The sequence below is a fragment of the Anabrus simplex genome, chromosome 2, assembly GCF_040414725.1.
Source record: "Anabrus simplex isolate iqAnaSimp1 chromosome 2, ASM4041472v1, whole genome shotgun sequence".
Lineage (NCBI taxonomy): Eukaryota > Metazoa > Arthropoda > Insecta > Orthoptera > Tettigoniidae > Anabrus > Anabrus simplex.
Genome location: NC_090266.1, coordinates 978,914,343 through 978,933,684, shown reverse-complemented (window position 1 = coordinate 978,933,684; position 19,342 = coordinate 978,914,343). Strand labels below are relative to the sequence as shown.

The following is a 19,342-nucleotide window of genomic DNA, read 5'->3' as shown; positions in this document are numbered from 1 at the left end:
AGGTGATACCAATGCGCACTATACCCGCCAGGGTGTCTTGCACATGCTGAAGAATGGCGGTTGACGTGGCGTGCGGGGCTGCCACCGCTTGGCGGCGGATGCGCCGATCCTCGCGTGCTGACGTCACTCGGGCTGCGCCTGGACCCCTCGCACGTGCCACATGTCACTGCGTCAACCATCTTCGCCACAGGCGCTGCACCGTGGACACATCCCTATGGGTATCGGCTGCGATTTGACGAAGCGACCAACCTGCCCTTCTCAGCCCGATCACCATACCCCTCGTAAAGTCGTCTGTCTGCTGGAAATGCCTCCGTTGACGGCGGCCTGGCATTCTTAGCTATACACGTGTCCTGTGGCACACGACAACACGTTATACAATGACTGTCGGCTGAGAAATCACGGTACGAAGTGGGCCATTCGCCAACGCCGTGTCACATTTATCGTTCGCTACGTGCGCATCACAGCGGCGCATTTCACATCATGAGCATACCTCAGTGACGTCAGTCTACCCAGCAATTGGCATAAAGTTCTGACCACTCCTTCTTGGTGTTGCATCAGCTCTGTCAGTCAGTGTATATCTGATGAGAGAAGATGCATCAAGTTATAAGGCTTCTGGCAAATTTGGAAAGCCGGAGCTGAGTGTTAACCCGTCGTTAGAAAGTTTTGCATCCCTAAGATCAAATTTGCAGCTGATGAATATGGTATTCTGACATGATTTCATTGCAAGACCATCAGCTATCAGAGACTCCCATCACAATGGACTTATAGGAGAAAGAGATACAACAACTGTTTGAAACTAAGGTCGAGGAGTATTAATAAAAAATTGAGGAGTATTTCACATCAGTGAATGTACTAAGTTTATCTTGTAATACCCAACTGTAGAACAACATGTCATACTAGGAACCGAGGCAGCAATAGCCTTTTGTGAAGCCACTACAACGAATGATTTTGAATGAGTAAGGCTACAAATTTGCAAAATGATGCTGTCTATCAAACTGAAGTAGAATTCGAATCAGTGAATGTCAGAATGTGTCATTTCTATAGTACGATATATAAGTAATAGTGCAATTATCTGATTTTTGTTCTATATCATCCATTAATTTGATATCACACATTTAGAAGGGCTGGAAGGCAAACACGATATACTTTTATTTAGCAGTGTCGTATGTTAAAGGAATATAAATAATAATAATAATAATAATAATAATAATAATAATAATAATAATAATAATAACTGTCTTACATCTCACTAACTACTTTTACAGATTTTGGAGACGCCGAGGCGCTGGAATTTTGTCCCGCAGGAGTTCTTTAACGTGCCAGTACATCTACCGACACGAAGCTGAGGTATTTGAGCACCATCAAATACCACCGGTCTGAGCCGGGATTGAACCCGTCAACTTGAGCTCAGAAGGCCAGCGCTATATTACCTGAGCTCTCCAGGCTGGCTAAAAATAGTATTTCAGAGGCATTTTCAAAGAATTTTTAATATGCATCTACAATGTTAATAGGTTTCTTGTGTTTAATAAACAAACTACAATTTAATTATAAGTTTAAACAATGTTTTTATTAATATGCACCCAAAAACATAACACAAAAATATTTTCTTTCGGTCCAAATATTTTGTCAAATTTTAAAAAACAAGACAGTAATATTAAGTTATTGCACCACCAGCAGATATATCAGGTATTTTAGTAATATGGTTACATTTTGCAGTCATAATATTCAACTGAAAACACAATTTTCTGGCACTATTAGGAACCTGATAACTCGAAAAGAATTTTTGACCTGTTTCCATTCCACCTTACTACCCAGCCATCATACAGTGTGCTGCAGCTTTGCAGTCCCACCTATTCATGGTGTTGCAATTTACATGTAGAAGTGTATTAAAAAATTGCATGAATCCCTTAGATCAAGAACACAAATAGCATTAAATGGTAAACTTGACATTTCTTGCTACAAACCTCAGAATCAAGGTGAGGGTAAAAAAGAGAATCAAACAGCATAAATGTAATTTATTCCATGAAATTTCATAAAAATTAACTCAAGATATATTTCGTGGTAAATCACATATAATATTATGTACAGGAATTGCCAAAACTCCAGCTATCCCTATACCAACTGCATCAGCAATAGTTGTAATACTGAGAGAGAACTCCCTTTTAGCAGGCAGAACCTAGAAAAGAAAAACAAACAAATAGATCTTTAATTACAAGTTCAATGTTACTGAATTATAAGTGAATTGCCTTCTTTTGTTGATCAGAATTATACAAAAAGGTATGAGATGGATTCCTAAGCCCATAATGTGGATTTAATACTCGTTTAGGTCAATGGCATTTATGAGTGTTAAAATGTGAAAGCCTCAACATCAGCAGATTTAGTGTCATATAAAAGAACTTCTACAGGAGAATAGTTGAGTGGTCCAGAGAATCCCTAAGTTATAAGGAGTACAGTGACTTCAAAACAAGCCACACTTGTGATGAGGACCGAGATTAATAGTTGCATTAAGGTCGGGAACATTCAGGTATTGAAGGCGCTCTGTTTTTCGTAGTGATAAAGTAATTATTACACAGCATAATTTATTAATTTTTGTGTGTGTGACCTAGTTACAGCAATGTATATTGTGTGTTTGGTGTTTGTTGGAATAACCAAGATTAGTGATAATTTCCTTTTAAATTTTACGTTGAGTAGTTCTGTTCGTTTTTGGTAGGTTATGTACTGTAGATTATGTGGGTTAGGTTCACTTTGCTTCAGATATGGGCTGCAGGGAATAGCAAGTAATATTCCTTTCTTGTTGAAATATATGTAGTTTTGTTGGTACAATACTTATAAAGACAGGTTATTATACGAAGTTGTACGTTCTACAGTTTTACATAAGCTCACGAGACAAAAAATTAGTCACCCTAGTGCGTACTCACAGATGGACGGTTAAGCTTGTATAGATGGCGCAGCAAACATGTCCTGTGCTCAACCGCACGCGCATTGCCTCTACATGGGCATAAGGCAGTACCGATCAGTGAGACATCGATGTTTCAAGCCGAGAGTGTACGTCAACATGGATAGATCCAAGGATGTAACAGAGTAGCAAAAAGGGGGCAAGAGTGTATGACCGTGCCCATGGCCATACGGTGCGTGAAGTTGCTGGATATGTTGGTGTTTGGCAGCGGACTGTTCGACGTGTCTTCATGCAGTGTGTACTACACGTGGCCACGAAACACGACATCAGAATTGTAGTCGGAATAATATCCTGAGTGAGAGGGACCGAAGATGCGTTTCACGGCTTGTGAATCAAGATCTCTTCCAAAACAATCAGGAATTGCTGCTGTCAGTGAATGAAGGTCCATCCCAACCTGTTGCGACGGGAACTGCATGCAATGAACATTTGGATTCGGTCACCTCGCTAGAGGCTATTCCTCACACAAGCACATACAGCTGCGCGAATTCAATGGTCTAGAAATAATCAAACGTGGACAGTAGCTGACTGGCGGAACGTAATGTGGTCTGACAAATCATGTTTTTGCCTGTATTCCAATGACGTACGTCGTCGAGTGCACCGAAGGCCAAATGAAGCATTTCTTCCTGCATGTGTGCAATGTCAGGTTCAAGCCGCAGGTGGGTCTGTGATGGGCCCGCTCGCTGAGGTGACCACTGACATGAACCAGCACGTTTATTTAAACATTCTGGATGATCAAGGGTTGCTTTTCAGTTAACATCTGCATGATGTATATGCTATTGATACTCCGAATTTTCAAGATGACAACAGCAAAGTTCATTGGGCTGGACGCATATGTGATTGGTTTTATGAACACTCCCCCACCCTATTTCACCTCGAGTGGCCTGAAAAGTCACCTGGCTTGAACCCCGTTGAAAATCTGTGGGACCTGTATGAACAGTAGGTAAAATGCCGACATTAGGATCCCCGAAATTTTGTGGAAAATCGCTATCAAATCCTCAGCGAGTGGCTTAAACCTGGATCCGACGTACTTGCACAGCCTTATGGACTCACTTCCTAACCGAATCCAAGCCGTTATTAAAGACCACAGGCGGAGTTACACGGTATTAAATGATGCTTGCAGTAATAATTTCTCCCGGGTTGACTATACATTTTATCCGGTGAGGTTATGAATCAGTACTGGACACAGTATTTCGTTTAGCACATGAAGATCTATTGCAACTATACTAATATAATAATTTACTTAACTAAATAATATGGTAGCTTTGTAAATTTTGTAAAAAAGAAAAAAGATTCAAGGTAATATGCAGTACCTCACTCACAAGACAGTCAATAATGGTCTTTGCATTATTAAGGATAATTGCTGCACTTTGCATTCAAATATTCCGTTGTTACCATAAAGCAAGTACAATAAATCGGTTGATTCCTATATTTTGATATATGTTGCTCAAGTCTCCGGCATAGTTTTTACAGAAGTTACTGAGTCTAATTTTGATACCTTCTCTAGTTATGTCTTATCCTCTAATGTTTAAAAGGGAGGGGATTCCACAAAGCAGTATAATTGGACATTTATGTTTTCTTATGGAAAATAGAAAGACTGATATCACAGATAGGGGTATTTGAAGAAGATACTATACTGTATAGAGTAATAAAAACAATGGCAGAAAAGGATATCTCAACATCAAGAAGACATTAGATGAGAGGAATGCAAAGCTAAGCAACTGTCTACATAACATATTTATTTTATTAAAGTTTCCATGTCACAGGCTGAAGTATGCGCGAAAATATAAGCGGCATGGTGGTACATTATGAACTGTTGTAGTCGCCGCGATTTTCAATGCAAGCATGCAAACATGGCAGTACAACAGTTAATGTTGGTATTGGATGACACTGGATTTGTCATATCATAATGTTCCATCCGTGCCCAACGGATGAAATGTCTGGTGATCTCGCAGGGTAAGGCAACTAGTCGATACTCTATAGAGCACGCATGGTACAGCGGCGATATGGGGACAAATGTTATCTAGTAAGAAAATACCCCCTTGAATACTGCGAATGAATGGCAGTACAATCGGTTCAATCACCAATATGACATACAAAATCCGCTGTCAAGTTCCTTGGTATATCATTCCTCAGACCATAACTCGTAGTGTAGGTCTAGTGTGTCGACGCCGCAGACAGCTTGGCTCTAAGAGTTCACCTGAGCTCCTCCTTACAAATCTATGGCCATCACTGGCACTATGGCAGAAAAGGCTCTAATCTGAGAACACAACAGCTCTTCACTCCGTCCTCCAATGAGCTCTAGCTTGACAGCACTGATGTCGCAGATGGCATCGATTTGGAGTTAGTGGCATGAACGCTACAAGACGTCTGGCTCGGAGCTGTCCCTCAAGTAACCCATTTGTTACAGTTCGCCACCTGAACTTCTGCTGCAGAATGCTAAATGGCTGCTGCAGATGCAGTACGATCCACCACAAACTTGAGGAGAATGTGGCGATGTTCCCTCTCCGTAGTGGCGCATGTGCGGTCGGACCCCAGTCGTCTCGAAACAGTGCCTTCCTGTGTTCAATTTTACCAACAATGATGCACTGTTGATACATCCTTGTTATGGCTTCCTGCAATATCGCGGAAAGAACCTGCACCTTCTCGTAGCCCTATTACACGGCCTTGCTCGAACTCAGAAAGCCGCTGATGCTGCCATCTTGGTCTCACATCTTCGTCGACTAGTGCGCAAATTTGAATAGAAATCATCTTTCAGATGTGCAAACACGCCTACCAAATTTCGTTTATCTAGCACAACTCCTTCTTGGTGTCGGAATTTCATTTTCTGCCACTGTAAGTAACAGGATTGTGAGCAAGAGCAAAAAAACCTCGGCAATGTTGTGATATGGACAGCAGACAATGGTATGATGGTAAATGAGGTAAAAAGTCATGTTGAAAGTTCCACCAAGATAAAACATCCTTTCACTGTTAATTACTGCGCTGACGGAGTGCTAAAATAATTAAACCATGTATATGCACATGATGGACATACTGAGAAAAATACAATGGTGTACATACCTTTCTCAGGGCTGTATTTAGATAGTTCTACTACGAATTAATATTGTACAAGCAAAACTCACAATGACAGAAAAAAATTACTGTACACACGATTATTTATTTTTTCAAAAGTCAAGGATATAAATGATATGGGTAAAGGAGCGGAATCAGAGGTAAGGCTTTTTGCGGATGATGTTATTCTGTATAGAGTAATAAATAAGTTACAAGATTGTGAGCAACTGCAAAATGACCTCCATAATATTGTGAGATAGTAGGTAATGGTACGATGATAAATGGGGTTAAAAGTCGGGTTGTGAGTTTCACAAATAGGAAAAGTCCTCTCACTTTTAATTACTGCGTTGATGGGGTGAAAGGGTCCTTTGGGAAACAATTAAGTATCTGGGTGTTAATATAAGGAAAGATCTTCATTGGAGTAATCACATAAATGGGATTGTATATAAAGGGCACAGATCTCTGCACATGGTTATGCGGATACTTAGGGGTTGTAGTAAGGATGTAAAGGAGAGGGCATATAAGTCTCCGGTAAGACCCCAAATAGAGTATGATTCCAGTATATGGGACCCACACCAGGATTACCTGATTCAAGAACTGGAAAAAATTCAAAAGAAAAGCAGCTCGATTTGTTCTGGGTCATTTCCGACAAAAGAGTAGCGTTACAAAAATGTTGCAAAGTTTGGGCTAGGAAGAACTGAGAGAAAAAAGACGAGCTGCTTGACTAAGTGGTGTGTTCCGAGCTGTCAGCGGAGAAATGGCGTGGGATGATATTAGTAAGCGAATAAGTTTGAGTGGCGTCTTTCAAATGAGGAAAGATCACAATAGGAAGGTAATGTTGGAAATCAAGAGGACAGATTCGGGCAAATATTCATTTATAGGCAGGGGAGTTATGGGTTGGTATAACTTACCAAGGGGGATGTTCAATAAATTTCCAATGTCATTGAAATAATTTAAGGAAAGGCTAGGAAAACAACAGGTAGGCTGATGATATTAGAAAGTTGCAGAGCGAAGATACAAGTGTAACGGCACAGCCAAGATATCATACCAACACTCGTTAATGGCAGTACCTAAGTGTTACAACAGATATTCCATTTTTCCATTAGGCTGTTATGAAATTCAATACGATTCAATAAATAATTTTGTTTTACAGAACATCAGTTCATATACAGTTGCTTCTCACTTGGACGGAAACAGCTCTACTGGTCCGTCAAAATCTTACAGTGCGGTTAGGTGCTTGTACCTAAACAACAGGAGTATCCGAAACAAACTTGAGGAAATAGAAATCCTGTTGCACATTATAGGTCAGGTAGATATATTGCTTGTGACAGAAACCTGGGTAAAAAGTGAGGAGGCGAAATACTATAATATACCTAATTATAGAAGCATCTTTTCACACAGAGACGGCAAAGCTGGAGATGGCTTAGGTATTTACATTTCGCACTGTTGGAAAGTAAATGTGAAAATGAATTGTGAACTTGATCATAGCTTGATATGGGTTGAAATTTATAGGGATAAATATAGTAGTAGTAAATATAAAAATATTGATTTAATTGCAGGATATAACCCAAATAGGAACAATGTCACACCATTTCTAGCATCCCTCGATAATTTTCTAAGTAAAACAACTAACAATTTATGCCTATTTTTGGATGACACGAATATTGATATCTTAACTAGTGACCAACTAAAAAGAAAATACATGAACCTGCTTTCTTGCTATGATTTCAAGCAATGCAATAATGTACATCCAACACGAATATGTGATACCACAAGCATTTTAATAGATCATGTGTCTATAAATAATTCTGGAATATATTATTATTTATCAAATGTTGGTAGCTATATAAGTGACCATAATATATTAATATTTGATATTCTTCTGCCAAATTCTAAATCTCCATCACAATCACATGAACTGAAAAGGCCGAAAGCAACTAATGTAGACCGAAAAGATGATAGACCTGAAAGTAGTAATATCATTCAAAATAACACAAAAGTCATAAACAACACTACTAATAGGATTGACATAATATATAATTCCTTTATTGACCAACTACCGCTTAGTACACAAAGACAGAAAGCACAAAGTCATCGAACACAAAGAACTGGTAGCTCGCCATGGATATCTTCTGAACTCAGCCTTATTAAGCGACGTGACATTTTACATGCGAAACTTAAAAATCCAACCCTAAAGAATAACATCAATCTCAATCAGGAATATCGCAGGTGTAGAAACAATGTAACAAATCTAAAAGGGAGCTTAAAAACAAATATTATTCTGAAAAATTTGGAATTCATAACAAGAACCCAAAGGAAACATGGAAAATAATCAATGAAATCATACATAACAGAAAAACAACAAAAGGCGATAATTGTACATCTCTAGAAATAGATAACAAGATTGTACCGGGCGGTACACCTCTACATCGTTTATTTAAAAGTTGCGCCAGTTGAAACTCCTCTTCTGGAGGAAGGTTGAACTTTATCTACTCTATTAATTCTCTACTTTCTCAGAAGATGTCACCACGTGGAAAATTTTGAGTTTTTGAACTGTGTCACTTTTGATGTGTTTTTGTTTCGCTTGAAGTAAGAAGTGTGAACTTTCTCTTCTAGAGGACACTACTGAAGATCAACAATAGCGCACCCTAGTGCGGAGTCAAAGAACTATTTTGTTGGAGAAATTTTTATTTCAAAAGTTTGTTTCTTGTTAAATTTCTTTCTGTTATTGTTTAAGTTGGCTGTATACCCCTCTTTTCCCCCTTGTTTTAGATTTATCCAATCCCGAATTTCTTTTAGTAATTTCTGACCAATCTGGTGTATCTTCCCCCAACTTGTATCTGTTGCGGGGTCCTATCCAATAAAAACATTGTGGGCGGGTGTTTTCATTCCCCTAACGCCTAGAAACTTCCGCGAGAGTATATAAACTGCTGATTTTAGGGTCTCCGGGCCACTTCTGTTCCATCTTTCAGTGTATTAAGTACATAGCAGGAGGCGGGAAGCGCCTCTTTCCTCGGCGGCGGTCAACAATAAGGTAATGGCCGATTAATAAATTCTTTCTTTTCTTGCTCAGCAGTTTAACTTTCGGGGCGGGTTCTAAGCGTTCAACCATGTAACCTTTTCCTAAAATGTAAAAACAACTGGTATCTATTCTATTTTAAAACGACATATCGGGATAGAGAGTGCTTAACCCTCTCGAGCTCCCACTCACATCGTCTTGAGGTGAACTTATTCTCTCAACCAATTCTTCCGTAATGTTATGTAAATTGCTATTAAGTCACCTCTGTAGTATGGGATTAGCCCTTGTAATAACGGCCTAGTGCCAAAGTAGGTTTTGAAATCAAAGTGTATTAGGAGTGCAAGTTCGCCTCCTCTCAAATTGTTTTAGAGGTCATTCAATTAACCTGCTTTTCATTTAATAGACCTCAGTAGATTGGGTATTTTACCCCTGTGTTTATGTCCGTTGAGGACAACTTGAAGGTGGAGTTTGGTGTGGCCTAGGAGAGGCTTAAATTAAAGAGCGTGTGGCTCTTTTGGAAACGGAGTGTTGTATGCCTCGAGGAGGCTTTACTGTGTAATTTGGAGCAAGTGCTCCAGGGTTTGATTGGGGTCTTCTGCCCCTTTGTTAAAATTTGTATATCGGAAAGTTGGGCTAGTTGCTCAAAAATTGTGAACTCAGGGCTCGAAGCCCAAACTCTGTAATCCCTGTAATTGTACATTTCAAATTGTGTTTCGGCTACTAAGTACCTGTTCTTTGTTATTACTTAATATTGAAAAGGAAATATAACCTTGTTAACTTTTACATTAACTTTGATTCCGTAGTTTGAGACCCATTCACGCCCGCACCTTCTTACACCTCTACCTACCACCAAAACTCGGTAACAAAGATAATTACAGACAGTCAGGAAATATGTGAATCATTAAGTTTATATTTTTCAAATATTGCTAAAACCCTGGCTTCAGCAATCCCTCCCCAGAGCACTGAAACACTTGGGGTTCCTAGTTACTTGAACTCATTTTACCTATATCCAACTGATGAAACAGAAGTAAGATATATAATATCAAATCTAAAAAACAAGAGTAGCTGTGGGCAGGATGGTATAACTGCCAACTTTCTAAAAAAATTCCAGGATTCTTTAAGTAGGATGCTAACAGAGATCATTAACGAATCCTTGGCATCTGGTACATTACCTAGTGAGCTAAAAGTAGCTAAAGTAGTTCCTGTCTTCAAAGATGGGGATGGAAGGATTCCTAGTAACTATAGGCCTATCTGCATTCTCTCCATAATCTCCAAAATATTAGAAACTATTGTTAAAAAGAGACTTCTCACTTTTTTAAACAAAAAATATTTTTTACAATGTACAATATGGCTTTCGTGAGAATTCTAACACTTAAATACTAACCGTAGATCTCATAAATCTGCTGCAAACGTCAATAGATTATAATAATTTTGCTGGCGGTTTGTTTATAGATCTAAAGAAGGCCTTTGATACAGTGGACCATGAAAGGTTGTTGGCTAAATTACAGAGAGCAGGAGTTCGTGGTGTTGCTTTGAAGTGGTTTGATAATTATCTCTCTGATAGAAAACAGTATGTAGTGCTGAATAACTGTAGGAGGTCAGCAATTAGGGTAACCCATGACGTTCCACAGGGGTCAGTATTAGGGCCGATAGTCTTTCTAGTCTACATCAACGACATTGCAACTTGCCGTTTGAAAGGACGTATTACACTATATGCCGACGACGCAAACTTGTTCTATACTGGTTGCAATATAGACTCCATTGTTAAAGATATACAGGAAGACCTCAATACTCTGTGCTTGTGGTTTCAAGCAAATAAATTAACAATGAATGTGCAAAAGACTAATTATATGATAACGACAAAACAAGGTCAGAATGAAATCCCACACAGTAAAATATATATGCAGAATATTGAAATAAAACTAGTTAGTACTGTCAAATATCTTGGGTTGGTTATTGATAGGAACTTGAACTGGACAGACCATGTTGAATACATTGCTAAAAAGATCACATCTGTTGCAGGAATTTTAAAGAAACTTACATATCTTATCCCACAACATCTCCTAAAACAGATCTACTACTCTTTAATTCATATTCACCTACAATATTTGAATGTAACTGGATGCGCTGTAAGAAGCCTGACTTGAATGAGCTAATGGTAGTACAAAATAGAGCTGTTAGAAATATATTTAATCTTCCCTACTTAACGCCAATAAAATATCTATACCTAAGTGCTAAAATACCACACCTAGGCATGAGTACAGAATTCAATACAGCTGTACTCATGTATAAAATAAAACATAAATTTATACACCACAACACTGCATATACTCTGAATTCTGACAACCATCCATATAGTACTAGGCACGCGAATGACTTTGCATTATACAATGTTCGCTCTTATAAATATGGTATAAACAGCTTGAAGTTCTCTGCGATCCAGTTATTTAATAAGACCCCTGTGGAGGTAAAAACAGCACCAACTTTAGTAAAATTCAAACAAAGAGTCAAGCATTATTTTTGGGAAAGGTACAGTGCTCTTTAAATCAAAATATCAATTGTCATTTAAGTCATTCTCCCAAACAATCTTGCAAACTGTCCGGAACTACTCTTGTACCTCTGCAACTTTTATGTTATATAAATGTAAATACCGTACTCTGTAATCTGTTCTTGTACCTCTGCAACTCTGTGTTATGTATATATACTGTAAATACTCTGTAATCAATTCTTGTACGTCTGCAACTTTTATGTTATGTAGTTGTAAATAATCTGAAATCTATTCTTGTACTTCTGCAACTCTTATGTTATGTAAATGAAAATACTCTGTAATCCATTCTTATACCTTTGCAACCTTCTTGTTATGTAAATGTAAATACAGTCAGAAGTAATTCTCTGTAATCCTCATATTGATGATGTATATATTTTATATATTGTATGTGTTTATATGCTCAACCATTTACTAATAATCTTATATACACAAACTATATTTTGATGTGTAAGTGCCCGCCAATATGTAATATCCTGTACAATTCCTATGTATGAGCCTGCAGGCTCGTTAGAATTAATTGCCCTAAGTGCAGATCAGGATTGATTGATTGAGTGAGTGAAAGTACGTCATGGGAATCACTGTAGGTACTTAGGTGTTAATACAGTAAAACCAGTCTGAAGAGGAATCGAACGGGACCCGCACATTTTTCCATTAATGATAGGTTTCCAGCTAATTGAGGTAGGCCTATGCTAAAATAATTAAACCATGGATATGCATATAATGGACATACTGAGAAAAATACAATGGTGTACATACCTTATTCAGTGCTGTATTTAGATATTTCTACTAGATAGATAGATAGATAGATAACTCTTTATTGCCACCCTAGTTTGCACCATCGGTTACAGATAATAAAGAGCATAAAATACACATGAACCCAAAAACCCAAACAAAACAATATAAACCAAACAAAACAATATAAACTAACATACTATTATATATAATATAAAGCTCTAACTATCTACACTAAAACTATTAACTAAGAACCCAAAAAACGCACAAAATAATATAAACCAAACAAAACAATTACTATCTACTCTACTTATTTAGTGGTGTCAATGTCGGCGGAATCCAGCCTAACACTGCACCAACTTGTCTAAAACTATTGAGATGCCTCTGGTATGCGAGGAACTCCTCCGCATGTAAGGGCATCCCCTACCTTAATTCTAGTGTACTAACCTATATCTACTCTCTACAGCTAACTAAACATAAAGAAAAAACCTTGGCTGCATGCGGCATTCCCTGTGAGGAGAGAGCCATCCCATCCTGGCCGCTATCAGCCACTCCTCCCGGGTTAGATATTACCCCCACCTATAACTCGTACTTCTCTCCTCATTTTACGTGGCGAATCGTAGAGGCGGTTTCCGGTCCATCATACGATCCGTCACGCATTTATCTACTGCTCCGCCTATAATCGTGTCGTCTTACTTTCCTGCCACCATCTTGATTCACTTGTTATTCTGTGAGCGGACATGTTTCCTCTTTCACCTAGGGATGGGACTGTACCATCCCACCCGTCTGTCTCTTATACCCCTCCCCCCTTCCATCCCCAATCTTCCCCTCTTACTCTTCCTTGCCTCTGTCCATCTCTCTTATAATACTTATTCGCTAACTTTTACAGTTATCTACTTTCCACTATACCGTATAGTTAATATTTATACACTATATACAAACGCACTTGTTGACAATTTCCAGTTCCTTGCTCATCGCTTTTCTTTCTTATTCTTGCGTCTCTTAGACAAAAGCTACTTCCTAATTGCATTCTTTTTTAAATAGTTTAACTTACATATTAAACCACCGAATTGCCACAAATCAAATCTGTCTTTTCCTTGTTTCCTCACATCACTTATCAATCCTTTCCATCTCTAAACAGTCCAACAGTTCCTCTTCCTCACGACCACTCATTACATATTAAAATTTTTAAGCCAGAGTTTGAAATTATCTCCTATTATGTTATCCAAACACCTTTTCTTGTCCACTAACCCTATCATTCATATTCTAACACTGTTTACAAATGTATTTGTTGACAATTCTCTAGCTCCTACGAGTCTTAGACTAAAACTAAAAACTACTCTGTAATTTTTTTTTGAACTTGCATCTTAAACCATCGAATTGCCAACAATCAAACCTGGCTTTCCCTTACTCCATCTCTTTCTTCCACTTATTTCCGTTTCTAAACAGTCCAACAGTTCCTCTTACTCACATCCCTCGTTATTTTATTATTCTTTTTTTCTAACATTAACTACCACCTCCGTTCTCTCACACATGCAATCCTCTCCAAATATATACAAATCTTCTTTTCGTCATACAATCAGATTGTACTTCAAACTCCTCTTATTGTCTTCAATTTTTATATAACCTAGCAGTTTCGTCTACCTCCTTCCTCTCCTTCCTCTGTAACCCTCTTTTACCCCTTATTCTCTTAATTTCTTTATAAATCTCATTCTAACCATATTTAAATATTTCGAAATATTTGTTCCTCTTCCCCATTCTCTGGCCAGCCAAACCGTCATCTTTTCAATTTTTTCTACTTTTTCTATCTCTTTTTTACTCAACGCTTTCTTTTTCAACTCTTCTAACTCCCTACATTCGATGAATATATGTAGGTCCGACCATTTTTCTCCACACAGAATACATCTACCTGCATTTTCTGTACCTATCCACCCTCTGTTTGTAGGAGTTCCAAAAATCCACCAGTATAGACCTCTCTTGCCCTTCCGGTCCTCCACTTCGATTTTCGGGTTCATGATTTCTAACAATTTATTAAATACTGATAGTGAGGCTCTTTCTCTACATTCCATTATTAAACTCTGTCTCTCTATATCGGCAACTCTCCTTATAACCGTTCTCCATACCCATTCTTTCTTCTCTCTCCACCTCTCATATCCTATATCTCCTCACCCCAGTTTTCGTAATTTATTTTTGCACTTATTTACCCAATACCTCTCGTTCTCCATATTTTTCTGGAACCTATATTTGTCTTGTACTAAATCCCCTCCCTTCCCTTCTTCCAATCTCATCCAATACTTCATCACCCTCTTGGCTATAGTAGTGTCTATCGATTCTTTACATACTAATCTAGCCCCCACATTTGCAGTACAGTTTGGGACTCCCATAATAATCTTACTAAATTTCGCCACCACCTGGTTTAGTTCTTTTCTATTTTCCTCTAATCCCCATATTTCTACCCCATATAACATTTTTCCTTTGACCATAGATTGGAACACCAATCTCTGTATTTTGTACTTTATATCCGGAAATTTATTTTCTAATATCCCCACTACTGCCAGTGCTCCCCTCCCTTTATATCTGGCTCTTCTAATCTGATTTTCCCACGTGCCGTTACTACTAATTATAACTCCTAAATACTCCATTTTTTCTGGTCTGATTTCTTGCTGCTCGACTGTCCAGAATTTCTTTCCTTTTTTGGCTTTCCTCTTCCTACATATCATTATCTGCGTCTTCCGTACATTTATCTTGAGTGCCAATCTTCTAGTATATTCCACTACCTCATTTAGTCCTTCCTGCAAACCCTTTGCTGTTAATGGCAAGATCAATAAATCGTCTGCAAATAGCAGCCCCGGTATCTCCCTCTTCCCAATCCAAGGGCATTGCCATCTCTCGCCTCCATGTCTATCCAATATATTATTTATAAACAGTAGAAATAATATGGGTGATAGCTTACAACCCTGCCTCACACCCCTTTTCGATTCCATACACTTACTCAACCCACCCCTTTTAGTTTAATCATCACCAATACTTTCTCATATATTCCTTCTATTGCCATCCTCACTTTTTCCGATAACCCAACCTCTCTTAATCTAGTAAATAACGCCTCTCTATTCACTGCATCGAAGGCTTTCTCTAAATCTACTGCTGCTACATATAATCTCTTCCCTGCTATTTTCACACACTTCGTAATTAAAGTATCCAAAATCCATATATTATCCACAGTATTTTTCTCTTTACGAAATCCATTTTGATAGTCCGAAATCCTTCCATATTTCTCTGCCCAATTTATAATCCTATTAGCTAGAATTCCTGTATATACCTTCGACAGCGAGTCCAGGAGTGTTATTCCTCTATAGTTGTTTGGATCACATCGACTTCCTTTGTTCTTATATATAGGACAAAGTACTCCTTTTCTCCACTCGCTAGGGAATTTATTCGTTTCCCATATCTTGTTAAAAAATTTCACCATCACTTTCAACATTACTTCATTTGCTCCTACTTCCTTCCATATCCTGTTAGTAATACCATTTGCCCCACCCCCTGTTTGGTTTTTTACTTTACTTAACACCCTAACTATTTCCTGACTTGTTATCTCCTCATCTAGTAACTGTACTCCTGTTTGTACTTCCTTTACAATATACGTCTTTTCCATACCCCCCTGACCTTCTCCCCTCCCACCCAAAAGCTCTGAAAAATATCCTATCCACTCATTTTCTGTTATCATTGTTCCGCCCCCTGTCGATCTAGTTCTCTTTATCTTATTTATAGTTTCCCAAACCCTATCAAATCTTTTCTCTTTGCAATACCTGTTCACTCTCTCAGCTTCCGCCTCTTTCCAGCACTTTTTTTCTCATTTAGTAACTTCTTGTAATCTCTTCTTAATTTACAATAATCCTCTCTTTTCCCTTGTTCCCCTCCTTTCTTGAAGTCCGCTAGAGCTGTCATTACAACCATTCGTTTCCTCTTACACTCTTCATCAAACCACCCCGCGCCTAAGTTTCTGTCTATCTCTTCCCTTATTCTCACTTTCTTACCCACCTTCCATACTGGGCGTTCTATTAGTTTTAGAACTTCATCCACACCCCCTCCTTCCAACATCCTTTCACTTTCAACCCTTATACTTTCTTCACTCTCTTTTAACTCTGTTCTCAATCTCTCGATCGTGGTATCATTCCAAATGTACTTCCATCCCTCCTTATACCTATCTCTTTTTCCTACCCTTCTCTTCACTCCATCATACTCCCCCCTTAATTTTATCTTGATGGGCATATGTTCTGTTATCACACATTCTGTCACCTCAAAACTTATTATCTTCTTTAGAGCTATTTCCGTGCTAACTCCTATATCTACTACACTCCCGCCCTTCGATGAGATGAATGTCAGTTCACCATTACTATCTCCCTTCATCCATCCATTTAAAATATATAATTTTTCTATAGCACATAACTCTAATAATCTTACCCCATAGCTATTTATATCTTTGTCTTTACTATTTCTTCTGTACTCACTCACTTCCTTATCCTCTCTCCCATAATCGGGTACCCTATTACTCACTCTTGCATTCCAATCCCCTAACAATATCATTCCATCTTCCACATATAATCCTTTCATTTTGTTTATTTCTTCAATCAGTTCTTCAAAAAATGTTTTATTAGCATAAGTTGAGTCTTTAGGATGGTTGTATAATAGAGCCAGGCAAATTGCCTCCTTCGCATCATTTCCCATTTTAATTCTCAGCCATACCACCCTTTCTACCTCATTCTGTATTCTCTCTACTCTCTCTACTAACTCATTTTTTATTAAAACTGTTATCCCACCCGGATTTCTTCCCATTCTCCCCCTTTTTCTTTTATCACGTTGACTACTCTATACCCATCCCATTCAATTTCTATCCCTTTTCCTAACCACGTCTCTACTAGGGCAATAATCTCATACTCCTTTACTGTTTTCTCCAATTCTTTATTCCCTATCTTCCCCATCAACCCCTCAATATTCCACAACCCTATCGCCATCTCTAGTTATTTATTCCCTCCCACTCTTTGCACCTGTGCTTCTCCATTTCCACCTCTACTCCTTGTCACTCTTCCCTGTGAGTCCTCTCCAGATCTCTCCTCGTTCTCTTTTCTCCCGTCATCCTTCCCTTTCTCCATACCTGCGCCTTTTTTCTTTTCCCACAGATCTTTCAAACTTAATGATCTTTCCTTATTTAGCGCCTGTCTTTTTTCCATTTTATTTTCTGTGTTCCTTTTACTCGGAGAGGATGCATTCTTACCCTGCCTACTGTTACCTTCATTCACAATTTTCACTGTACTCCTCACCAGTTGTGGCACATTACTTGCTTCCTCCAGCTCTGTGTTGTGATGACTCTTCAAGGACTCTCCATTTCCGCCCACCTGGTTCCTGGCACTGCTGTTCAGCACATCCCTACTTCCCGCACCTGATGTGATGTGGATTTCGCTCACTTCCGTAATATCACTCCTTTCTACGTCACTGACCTTCCTTGCTACTTCCACTGTTGCCAAGGACACGTTCTGCTGCTGTTGGTGTTCTTCATCAAGTTTTTTCAGCCTTCCCGCCCCCCACACTCGATTCCACCTTCCGTTTCCAACCACCAGCTGCTGCCCTCTAATATATGCCTTAAGACCTTGTTTTCTTGCCTCTCTTAAATGTTTATTCAGAATTCTGTTCTTCTCTATGGCTTCCCTGTCCATCTCCACTTTTATCCACACTTTCTCTCCTTTCAGATTACTCGAATTTCTTATTACAATGTCCGCCATCAGTGTCGATAGTAATTTCACTCTAATTGGTCTCTTACCTTTCACTCTCCCCACACGCTGTACATCGTCAATATCAACTTCACTGAAGTTGATCTTCATCCTGTTCTGGATAACTTCTACCACTTTGTACACTAGTTCAACTTTAGACTCTCTTTCTTCTTCTTGGACACCGTATATGAAGATATTTTTTCTTACGTTGTCTTGTAAACTCTTCTCGACTGCTCTCTTCGTTTCTCTCAGGTCCCACTCCAGGCTTCTTACCTTCTGCTTCAATAGGTCTAATTCATCTTTATTACACCCTTCCTCTTCCAAAATCTTCTTTACATCTTCTTTGACACTCAATTTTAGGTCCATAAATTCCCTGGATAACTCTCGGAACATTTCTTTTATTTGCTCCGTCTGACAAGCCTCTCTTATCATCTCTCTAATCGCCTCGTACTCTTCCCATCCAATGGAACCTACTGGACCTGGGCCGGGATTAATCTCTACTCCTCCTATTATCAGCAACACCATCACCACCGCCGCCACCAGTAACGTAGCCACCATCTTCCTTTTTTCACCCTTTAACTCCATTCTTGTTTCCATTCTGCTTCCCTTTTTACAGTTCCATCTGCCGATCGCTATCCTATATTGTGTCAACGTGATACCCATTGCTCCGCGCTCCACTCAGCACATCCGCTCAGCTCACTGTCTCACAGACGACGATATTTCTACTACAAATTAACATTGTACAGCAAAACTCACAATGAACAGAAAAAAATCACTGTGCACACGATTCGTTTATTTTTTTCAACAGTCAAGAAAAGTTTTCTGCACACATTGAAAAAATGAAATGGCGTATGGCTTTTAGTGCCGGGAGTGTCCGAGGACAAGTTCGACTCGCCAGATTCAGGTCATTTGATGTGATTCCCGTAGGCGACCTGCGCGTCGTGATGAGCATGAAATGATGATAAAGACGACACATACACCAAGCCCACGTGCCAGCGAAATTAGCCAATTAAGGTTAAAATTCCCGACGCTGCAGGGAATCAAACTCGGGACCCCTGTGTCCAAAGGCCAGCACACTAACCATTTAGCCATGGAGCCGGACTCTGCACACATTGCTGCTTAGCTACTCGACTTTCCACAAACACTTGAGCCTGAGAAATCAAACCAAGCATATCAGAATCATTTTGCCGCCGGGCAAATTGCTGTTGTTCATTTAAACTCTTGACAGCGCCTTGATCAGTCTGTAACCTACACTCTTATTCTAACTCACTGCC

The 19,342-nt window shown here is 39.0% G+C and overlaps 1 protein-coding gene across 9 annotated transcripts in view; it reads right to left on the bottom strand.

Moving 5' to 3' along the window:
• Positions 1-1,568: 1,568 nt before the first annotated feature.
• Cln3 (CLN3 lysosomal/endosomal transmembrane protein, battenin) overlaps positions 1,569-19,342 on the bottom strand; it is a 514,530-nt gene continuing 496,756 nt past the window's right edge. For 8 of the 9 annotated variants that reach the window (XM_068226355.1, XM_067141800.2, XM_067141801.2 and 5 more), the window contains one exon: positions 1,569-2,176. In XM_068226355.1, coding sequence (XP_068082456.1) covers positions 2,045-2,176 — 132 coding nt within the window. In that variant the 3' untranslated portion in view covers positions 1,569-2,044. The remainder of the gene's footprint in view (positions 2,177-19,342) is intronic. The other variant, XM_067141802.2, reaches the window with a different exon arrangement.